This window comes from Anopheles ziemanni, chromosome 2 (assembly GCF_943734765.1).
Source record: "Anopheles ziemanni chromosome 2, idAnoZiCoDA_A2_x.2, whole genome shotgun sequence".
Taxonomy (NCBI): Eukaryota; Metazoa; Arthropoda; class Insecta; order Diptera; family Culicidae; genus Anopheles; species Anopheles ziemanni.
Genome location: NC_080705.1, coordinates 66,773,237 through 66,784,693, shown reverse-complemented (window position 1 = coordinate 66,784,693; position 11,457 = coordinate 66,773,237). Strand labels below are relative to the sequence as shown.

The following is an 11,457-nucleotide window of genomic DNA, read 5'->3' as shown; positions in this document are numbered from 1 at the left end:
TTGCCTACTCTATGAACAAAACTACACGCCGGTACGTGTTTTCGAAGGGAACTGTCAAACGGTTTGAATGATGAACCCGTTTCTTGCTGAACAAATGTGAAAAGGGATAAAACACCCTACTTCTTTTCCTACTTAAAAATTTCCTTTTCGCAGGCAATGTTTTCTAAATGTGGCTTGATTTCTAAACCGTGTCACGTTAGCACGACTGACACGAAGATGCAATGTGCTGAAGTAAATAACTGCTCAACCGTAAACTCGTCCCTTTTTCCTACACACATCAATCGTTACATTTTCCACTATCTAACGTCACCTCACCACCACATATCCAAACGGGCGAAAGGACCTTACCGCTTCACGCAACACGGTATCGAACGGAAACGACGATGGCGCTCGTTTTAGGTTCCACGGTGGTGACGCTAATGGCACACTACGGTCCTAGTGTCCATCGGGTTTGGGTGCCACCAGAAATTCCGCCAGAAACGGCACACACACCTGAGAAGATATACACACATACAGTATCTGCAGCACACGACCGCCTGGTAGTAAACCACACAAAACTCGGGACGAAACGGAACGTCCTGCGTACGCCACGACAGATAAACTCCAACTGACGCGTCGATTGTGAATTTTCCCTCAGCTCCATGAGAGTATGTACACTACGACGAACACACACAAGGATCCACCACACACCGGCAGGAACGCTCTCCTTTCGGAAAGCTATCTTTCATGTGTCGCTAGGATATATCCTTCGGAGAGGGTTTCTCTTCCTTTTTTGTTTCGAGTATGTCGTCTAAGGGAAAATGAGAGAGGGAGAGAGAGGGAGCGCAAAGAGAGAATTGTTTATATTTTCCACAACACGCACAGAAAAGCCTTTCCACTGGAAGCGCCAGTTTTCCCACCACTGAGCGCAGTGTTTGGTGGTGTTGGTTGATGCCGCTCATGCGCCTTGTGGTATGCAATCGCAGCAGCATGCATTGAAGACGGGACCTAATAGGGACGAGAGTTGTATGCGCTAGCGTTTTCCCTCGCCAAATCACGGAAGGAAAGACGCCCGAGGGCGGGCGAGGGTTCGAGGATGGATGTTTTTGTTTTCCACGACGGCAGTCGGCAGAGTTTTACAAACAACGGCTGACCTCACCACTACACACAGCCCGACGCAGACGACACGGTTGGTGTGTTGGTGCCATTCAGAGGAAAATTCCTTTCGTAAAACGGTTCCCGCGTGCCCGGGGGTGGGTGGTGGTGTCGGTGGCCCGTGGTGGTAGTTAGTAGGCATGATGGTTGATGTAGCGTTGGGGGGGGGGGGGGGGGGGGGAGGGCTCGGGAAAAAAGATATGGCTCCAAATGGTAGCCATCGAAACGCACAGCAAACACAACGGGAAAACCGTCCGTCGTCGGTTCCGGCCTGCGCCTGACGGATACGCACGCGATATGCTGTAACATGACACAGTGCAAGGAAAAACTCACCCCCCCCCCCCCCCCCCCCCCCCATTTCCCTCGCTCATTTCCCGTGCTTCTGTCTGCCATGGGCTCCGTCCGTGCCCATCCTCCCGTTCAGCCAGATGCGCACACTTCCACCATCCGATCCGGTATTTTATGTTCCCTCCCGCCCCTTACCACACCCATTCCACTAGCAAAAGTTTTTCCCCATCCTTTTGCGTAGCATCACACTATGGCGCTGTGGGGGAAATTTGCCGTTCGGTGTGATTTTTGCACCGAATTTTTATTTTTCACTGCATATGAAAAATTGTAATTTTCACCTTTCACCTTTGGTTCAGTGAACCAACATTGTGTGTATAGAGTATATAAAAAAGTTTGTTTTGTTTTTCAAAGCAAAAACAAATTTCTAATGATTATAAAAAAAAAAGAACACAAAAAATTGTTTTCGAAGAAAAAACTAAATTCCTTTTAATTAGTTTGAAGCATCATTTACCGTTTAAAAAGTAATTAAATATCCTTGGAATGTTTTGTAAAATTTGAATGAATTTCGTAACATGACAAGTTTAACCCAATAGAACACATTTTGTGCCACTGTGCACCTGCCCTTCCCCTTCACCCGTCCCAAGGCGACCCTCGTGAACCGTGCTGGAAGTAGTCGGGAATAATATCGATTCGTTTTTACATTCATGCAAAGATTTTCCACCAACAAACCCCACCTCCACCAAATGCTTTCCATACCCGCCCCACGATGGGCCCTTTGTGTGATTTGCGTTCACCGTAGTCCCTACTGCCTACACTCCTCCGTGTGTCTGTGTGTAGGATCACTAAGCCGCCTGCCCGTGGGGAGTGGGTAAATACAGTCCTACCGTTCCTTTCCGTTCTTGCCATCGTCTCGTGACCTCCACGCGAGAACGGACTTGGAGGCTTTGCGCGTTCGGCGGGGTAGGGGTGGGGGGCCGTAAAATCCGAGACAAAACGGTTCAGTGAACAGAGAAGTGCAGCAGACAGCGATAGGACACTGCCACCGCTGATGCCTTACCGTACAACGCGCCGGGAAAATGCGAAGAACCATCGCGTTGTGGAGTACAAATTCAACGTGGCTCGTGTAGGTTGATCCGGGGATTCTTTTTCGGGCAAAGGGAGCCGTGGAGGGGAGCGCTCCACTCGATAACAACGTGCCACGCAACATAACCTACCGGTCAACGATCCCTTCCCGAGCGGTCCAGGAGGAGCGGTTTTTCACGGGCGATGAAAAAGGGGAAGGGGGGGGGGGCAATGGCGGTAGCAGAAAAGGACTGATGATGTGGTTGGACCACTGGAACACGAATGCCTACCGAAGGCTTTCAGGCGTAACAAAAGAATAACTTCACTTCACGCTTTTCACTCTTTCTCGCCGTTTTCCCCGGCTGGTCTGTCGAGCGACGGGCGCTTTCCATACGCGGTGCGTGAGCTCGGAAAAAAGGGAATATGCTCCGATGGTACGAAGTGTGCGAGTATTGAATTGTAACAATTGTGGCACCCTTCAACCCCGACGAAACCGACGATGACGACGCAATCGAGGACAACCGGCAAGACGATACGGCGAGGGCTTTTTCCTCGTTTTCCCAACACCCGTGCCCGGGAAGTTGGTGCGCGTGTTGGAGTGTAACGCCCATTATGGTTAACCCTATTTCACCGTAACAGTGTGCGCGCGCGGGAGGGGGTCGCGGGTCACGAAGGGACGCACTCAGGGCCGATGTCGATCGGACGACATTTCGGCCCGACGGAAACTAACCTCAATAATCGAAATTACACCAGCCCCGGCTGCGTTGCGGGGTTTGGGTTTCATCACGCGGACCACAGAAACGGCTTTCCAATGGTTCCACCGGTAAGAAGGTAAAATCGGATATTCCGGAAGAGTATAAGCCTTTCGAAAAAGGCCACTCGAACGGAAGCAATTCGGCAGGCGAGTCGGTTTTTATTTTTGGTTTTTTTTCTGTGTCGCTCTTCGACAGGGAAGTACACTTTGCTTTTAACAAATGAATCGAAAAGGTAATGAATATTTATGGGATTAATTCGTGGCCACCGTGGACGACGGTAGAGCACGCAAATGGAGACACATCGAAGCCGGCTTGAACATGGACTTGGCGTTACATAGCAATGGAGACGAGGTCGCAAAGAAGCGAGAAAATCGTTATTTTTCCAAACCAAACCATCATGGAAATTGGCCAGTACTCGAACGGCTGTCTATCGAACCTAAAGTGGTTAATTGAATTTAAACATTTCGGTTTGATAAATCCTACCACTATCGACTCTTTTGAGGTGAAAGTGTGTTTGTATAGTTTAACAACTTACAGGTTCCACTCAGTTGAAGTCCTTATTTCTCCGGGTTTATACAAATTATAGTGGTTTCGCTATTAATTAATCGCTCAATTCAATTGCGATCATACAATCCGTTCTCAAAGCTGTTATTAGAAAACAATGTTCCTCGATGTTCTTTAAGACCCTTTGCCTTATTCACCTAAAGGAACTGAATCTTCCACAAACAGCTCTGTTCGTCGCACTGAAGTTCCTTCCCATTCCTTTAGACCAACATACTTTGAGCCGCTATGCCGATTGAATATGTATGAAAACACTCGCCCTCGTCGGCCGCATAGGCTTCAGTGCATTCAACATGCACCCTCGAAAGGTTCGAAGCCGTCCGGAAAACCACTGCTGGTGCCACCACACAGAGGAAACCCCTGCGCCCCGAACGCTTTCGTTCGGTTGCTGCTATTAGGGGCCAATTTGCATAAAGTTGCACCTTTCCCCAAATTAGTTTGGTTGCCGACAGATATACAATTGGCGTTTTTGGGTGGGGTAACAATTATGGTTCGATCACGGTACCATGAGAACTGCTCCTCGCTCTGGAGCACGGTTTAAAGTTAGACGTTTAAATCAATTCGATTGTTGCATATTCAATACTTTAAGCCGGCCAAGTTTAAAGCTTCGGTTGTCCGACATGATGACTAGAATAGTTCACAAAGAAATAAGGAAAACAATCCTTTAAATTATTCTTTAAGCTGTAGACATTTTCAACAGAATTTGCAATTGATTTCGTTTCATTTGCTTCAAATATTAAGTTAACTTGAAGTGTCAAAAAGCAGGAATTTCAAATCAAATTCTTAAGGACCTACCTATTGAAAGAGCAAAACTCTGAACTGAACAGAGTCACAAACTTCATCTTTCCATATCTATTACGTTAGACTTACTCTTATTTGGTGGTCAGAATGCTAAATCTGCGCTCTATAGATTGGAATATCAGATATATTTTTGTAATAAGCGTGTTCTTTGGAAGCAAGAAAAGATAAATTATTAGAAAATTATTTAGAGACCTAGGAATTGACCTTGAGACTCGCAAAAAAAAAAAAAATCTATGAGATTCGACTTCTCTAACATACGTAAGAAAAATGTTCAAGAACACTGTTTAAAAACAACAGTTATCCACAAGCACGAATGGAGTAGTACTGGTAAAACTTCAGATATAGAGAGTATAAACTCAGATATGACCGAAAACGGTTTGTATCTCAGGGAAAGGAGTAGAAACTGACAAAATAGGAATGTCTTTATATATAAACTTATGAAGAAAAAGCATCAAACAAAATGGTTCAGTTTATCAGATTCGTCAATCAATTGTCTGCTGACTGTCGAATGATTGGTATTCTGTGTAATAGAGTGCTCGCCATTATGACAGCAGTGACTAAATAATCATAAGTTTTTAATCATGATCATATGTCCTAATTTGTCAGATTTCCAATGAAGGATAAGAAATTAAATTAAATTGCTCAAGCTAACAAAAGATTGCAGATATCATAAAGCAATTATATTTGTGTAAAAACTAAACAATCCGTAATTAAAAAAGCAAAATTCTAGAAAAAATTCTAAATTATGCACGATAAAGAGTTATATATTAGTTCACTATGTATTTCATAGCATTGTAGCACTCAGGAATGCTTATTTCATCAGATCATTTATACCTTCCTCAAAACCTTTAAAAGTTTACCACAAATTTTTAAAATAAAACAAACATCGCACATCCTTTTTACGTCACGCCGCACCCCTGTATTCCCAAATCATACTACAAATTCGAACATACGACTCCCAAAGGACCATTGTCCTACGGTTGCTTCTGTGGATTGTCTGTTCCCCGTTACGTACGCCAGAGAAAACCTACGCTTCCACCGAAGAATTCGTACAACATATGTACTCTCGCAACAGAATGTAAGCCACACCACAACCACGCTTCAACACTCCATCGGCATGCAGCGGGAGTTGCATCATTTGCCATCGTTTGCTGAACCCGTTGGCCATTGTTTTCCCATGCTTAGCCTTAGTTTATGCTGGCCCTACCGTGTACCATGGCGCAGAAGAAACCTTCAACAAGAATTCGAGCTCACATCAACTAGATACGAAAGGGGAAGGCATTGCGAAGGAAAGGGAAGAAAAGGAACGCTCGGTGCCAGAGACCAAAACAAAAATACGACATCTCACGTGCGTGGGGAGCGCAACTGCACCAAAGGTCCTTTTATAATACACTCGCGTTGTCACATTCCAGTGGGCCCCCTCGACGACTCACAGCGCACACGCCACGGTATAAACATTTCACGAAGGGAACTCTCACGGGACAGCAAAGCCAATCCAGCGACCACATCGTCGACTCGAAAAGGAGCAGCGTCGCTTTAAGCATGTTTTATTAACAAAAAACACCAAACACATGAAAAAAGAATACAGCTACATGAGCAAGAGAGGGCAAACACATACAAACATGCGGAGAATAGGAAGCATCGGGGAGAAGAAAAGTACAAACGATGAAAGGAAAAAATTTGCATATGCTTCAAAACAACAAAAGTAAATCCCAACCAGAGTAAATAGAGTATCCCGTGAGGAAAACTTAAGGAAAACTGAGGGGTGGGGGAGATGAGGGTAAGTTGAATGAAGGAAGGCAAAACAAAAAAAACCCAACAACAACGATGGCGTACGCGAGTTTAAAGGATGCGCTTTGTTGTTCCGCACCCGAACGAACGAACGAACGAACGACGATGTAGCAAAGGACATTGCATACTTTCGGGCTGACAATGGGATTTTCACGTGAGGGCTTGTGGTACCGAAGAATGCCATGGGCGGACAGGGATGAGGGGAGCAGGGGTCCTAGGAACTACATGGAATGGGTCAAACACATGCATGTATGCATGGTGATGCTCCACTTCGTCAGCTTTTCACCATTGTTGTGTCGACCATTTCTTCCGCTGCTGTTTACCCGATCTCTTGCGTTGGTGGACTTTGTCTTCCCTCCGACCCATCTTTTCTTTCCTTTCCACACACTTATGCATCCTGCTCAAGGGTTCTGCTGTTCAAATTTGCATTGGAAAAGCTGCTGGCACACCCTCGACGAAAGTTTAACCCCTTTACCGTGGGGTCGAGAAGACGTCAAGCGGCGTTTTCGTTGACCGGATATCTTTCTAGCAAATTGAAACCATCATCAAACGCTGCGTTCACCGGCGTATTTTCTTTGTGTGAATGTTCGATGCGCACGGTGCATCGTTCCAGATTTTTCCCGCTGATCGTTTCAGTTTTCTAATCCTATTTGCAGTATTCCGGCAAAGATTTCCACCACGAAGCCAACTATTTGAAAGTTGTATCAGCTTTTGCTTTGCGTTCGACCTTTGCTCATAAGAGATGGATCTTTTTTGTGCTACTTTACATCTTTCAATACACGTACAATATATTGACTTAACTCGTAAATTTAAACACATGTTGTACATTTTTTTTAAATTTGAAACCACTACAAATAATAATTTAAAAGAATATTAAATTTTTTAAATAGATATTAATTAATTCGTATATCTTTTTATTCACAAACTATCGCATTCAAAATCTCCTCGGTCGAATGTAGGTAATAACGACGACGAAACCCGATTCCTTCCACTTACCTACCTTCCCAAACACCCAAACGGTGGGACGCAACAACACTCAGGAGTTCATTAGTTGCTAGCCGCTAGTAGAAATCATTTCGCTTCAATTACGCCATATTAAAATCCAATGACACCGGATCGAATTCTTTCCGTTTCCAAGCTCAACGCTCCAGGACGGGGAACCGGGAGAAAAATCGTCACCAATCGAAACGCGACGCGAGCGAGAACAATGCTAAATCCAATTTTCCCACTTACTCGAGCACTTATGATGGTCTCCGGATCCCTCCAGGTAATATTTGTTTTCCCACCCCTATCTCTGGAGAGTTGTTCAATTTTGATGTTGCTCTTCCTGGTGTTTGGTCAGGAACGAACTGGTTTTGGCAGGATTTTTAATTAGATTGTCATATTTCCTCTTCCCCGTGGATGCTAGTTTCAAGCGAGTTTTGTGTTAGAAGCGGGAGAAAAATGGATGAACAGGGAAGATCGCTGTATATCATTGAAAATTAATTACTTTTAAATGGCAGCAAAGCTTCCGTTATAATTGATTAATATCTTTATATAACAAACTTCCATGCATCACGTTGAACGGTAATATTGCGAATAATATCAATTATTTAAATAGTTCCTTTCCTAAACAGCACCTACAATGTACTGCCACAGGGACGTAGTCGATATTCGAGTGCCTCTAAAATCGTTATATCATAATTTTTATTAACACTTATAGCCTTCCCGTATCACTTCCCGGCAATAAACGCCCACTTCGGTGTGTTTATGTTTGGATTACATACAAACAATACTAATTGCACTCAAACGAAGCTCTTGTTATCTACGACGAAGGCGTTGACCACTACAAAGACGCAACGGTTGCTGACTTTTTTCACCATGGGACTTTACAGGGAACATTCGAGAAGATTTTTTCCATTTATATATTTTATTATTTGGTTAGCGCAACTATTTTCATTTAATTATTGATCAAGTCAATCAATTCCATAAATGTTAGAAATTTTTAAAAAACATATTCAACAAACTTACTCAATTTACTTTTCTAAAGCACCCGTTTGCTCTAACACATCCATCCAGGAAACAAGAAACAATGAAACGGCTCTGTTCCTTCGCTAGGATAAATTGTGCAGACATTCCACAAGTCGCATGCAGTTCATATTTCGGTCAAGGCTCTTAACGGCACGATCAGCTTCCAACAATAACGGCTCGAGCATCGTTATCTACCCACCGGGCGGCTTCCGATAATGTGGCGCGCGAATCCGGCACTGGCCGATTGTGCTGCTCTATCTCTCTATCATCATTAAAAGACCCCAAACGGCCCGAACGACCTAACGGAGAGCGAGTCCTGTCCGCTGATAATCGATTCCATTCCGTACTCGCGACTTCCGGCAGCTGTGGATGGGGTTGATGGGGGAAGCGGGATGGGAATTGGAGAAGGGCATACCCTGAAACCCTAAACCCCAACACCACTGGAAGCCACCGAAGCTGATTTATGGCTGGAGCATGTTAATGAATTTGCAGCTAAATTGTTTTCGGTGCACTGGCGAGAAGAGTCGACGCGAAAAGCGGAAGCAGCGGTCGCCATCGTCCAACGCTGGGTAAGGCCGTAAAGGTGCACTGAATTGGGTCATCGACGAAGTGGGATTAATTTCGATGTCATTAGTTGCCAAAACGGGTTGCGATCCGTGGGAATGGCGTGTAGTCGGAGGCAATAATGGCCGTGTTTCGGAAAACGCTCCGCGAATCGGTTGTTCGCTTTGAGTATCAAATCAAATCAGTGTGTTAAAATTGAGGTTCCATTTTGGAATGATTGAAACTAGATAATCAATCTAGAATTAGATGAAATACCTTCCTGAAACAACAAACTAAAAAATATAACTTTGTAATAATTTTATAAAAGTTAGTCGATCAAGCTCTCTTGAAAACTATCGAATGCTCGTTCTTCTGTACGGTTAACGAGTAAACAGTTCGTGGACAATTCACTTGATATCTATCGACGGTATTACTCTCTTGGAAGACAATTGAACAACAAACGATTCGTTTATGAGTACATTTTACAGTGACTGATTAGAACACGCTCGCCGTTGTCAAGGAGTATAAATATGCTTTCGAAAGATATGAAAAAGAAAACCCGCCTCATCACGCCAACCCAGTGCATGCTCGTTGCATGAACGGCACGCCGAGTGCCGACGGTTTGGCCAGTATTGGTTTCTCCCTTGATAAGTCATTATTATGTCTGCACCACAAACATCCCGGTTAAGGAATCCGTTTTGCTGTTATCGCGGCCCCTTGCTTCCTTTCCCTTTTTGGGGGGATTGGATTTGGAGCTCTATTGGTCATTTGAGATACCGTTAATAGCGTCCCACCGTACCACATCATTCGTCATCATCATCATCGTCGTCGTCGTCGTCCGCTGCGTTATTATCGGCGCGCTTCAACGGGCTCAAAACCCGTTAGGCCCGGGTTGATAACGAACTCTCGGGCAACCGAGCGACCAGATAACGGACCGCAGCGCCGTTGCGATGCCTATTACTAACGATGCCGCCGGGAAGTGAAGCCACAGTACGATACTATCCGTTTCACGGCGCGCAACGTCCGCGGGTGGTGCACAGGAGGTTCGAAACGGGAGGACAATCCGGCAATCCGTTACACGTGTGGCTTCCGCCAACGAACCCTACACACGCCGACAGCGAGGGAAGCGTCATCACTCGGACCCGGAGTGGCCAGAAGTAAATCAGTGGTGAAACGGCAAAGATGGATGAAGGTCTCTGAGTGGAAAGAACCCGAACACAAAAGCATAGCTAGGACGGACAGTTCTGGACCTCGTGCCAGTCAGTGCCGGTTCGTGTCCATTTAGTTTTCCGGAAACATGCTAACCCGCGGCACTATTTGCCATCGTTTTCCTTCACTTTCCCCCCCCTTCCACCAGACCATGCCGATCACGGTGACCACGTGGATCCGTCGGTGCTGAAGCGGTTACACGGGACTTTCATGGTGATTGCCTGGCTGTTCTTCAATTCGCTCGGAACTACAGTGGCAAGGTGAGTAGTGGATACGCGTCCATCCGATACTTTTGCCTGCGGCATTTTAATCCCCAGCGCTGAATTTCCCGACCCTCTGTAGATACTTCAAAAAAACATGGACCAACCGACAGTACTTCGGCATGCCGCTGTGGATATTTGTAAGTTTGCCCTTTTTAGTCCATCGCCGTTCCGCACGCCAGAGGTTTAGTTCCCCCAAACCACTGTACGGTTCCTCTTTTCCAGTATCACCGGATCTACATGGTTGCCTGCTGGACACTGACCACCGCCTCCATCATCTGCATTATCGTCGATCTGGAAACCATCAAGGGACACGCGCACGCCGTCGTCGGCCTAACCACGTTCGTGCTGGTCTTCATCCAGCCGATCCTGGGGCTGGCGAATTCCAGCCAGCAGCGTCCTGTGTCCATCCTACGCATCCTGCACGTTCTCATCGGGCACACTGCGTACATTCTCGCCGGTAAGCCAGGCCGCGTTGCACATAGACGGACGTTTTAACCACCTTCGACTTTCCGAACTCAGTGACGAACATGTTTCTCGGTGTGGGACTGAAGGAGGCCAACATTTCCAGTATTATGTACGGCATGCTGGGCGGCGCACTGGCTATCCACGTGCTGGCACATGTGGTCTTTAATGTAAGTGTTGTAAGTGCACACCGAACCTGATACACCTTCATTAACGAATACTTTACACACTCTGGCCGTTCGTGGTGGCCCCCGACGTAGGTTCTCGAATATCTCACCGTGCGCAAGGGACCGGAGCTGGACGTCAACAAGGACGCATCGGTAAGGGTTGTTTTAGAAACGGGAAGCTAAACGTCAACCAAGGACTAACAAAGCCTAGCTCTGTTTGAGAAGCGTAACTTGCCCGAGGGTATTGGGGGTTGCTTGTGTATGAATTTGTGCAATTTCCTTCATATTCTCTTTTTCTTTCCCCCTTTTCATGCACAGTTTTCACGCTGGCGAAAAACTACACTGATGGTGCAAATGATCACACTGTACGCGTTCACCATCGCGAATGTGGTGTTTGTGTGGCGCGCGTGA

The 11,457-nt window shown here is 45.8% G+C and overlaps 1 protein-coding gene across 1 annotated transcript; it reads left to right on the top strand.

Annotated features, from left to right (window-relative positions):
• The first annotated feature begins 10,127 nt into the window (after nucleotides 1-10,127).
• Nucleotides 10,128-11,457, top strand: LOC131294148 (putative ferric-chelate reductase 1 homolog). Its single transcript, XM_058322194.1, has 7 exons — nucleotides 10,128-10,137; nucleotides 10,303-10,414; nucleotides 10,497-10,554; nucleotides 10,640-10,874; nucleotides 10,937-11,049; nucleotides 11,140-11,199; nucleotides 11,365-11,457. Exons 1-7 carry the CDS (start codon nucleotides 10,128-10,130, stop codon nucleotides 11,455-11,457), a joined length of 681 nt encoding a protein of 226 aa, XP_058178177.1.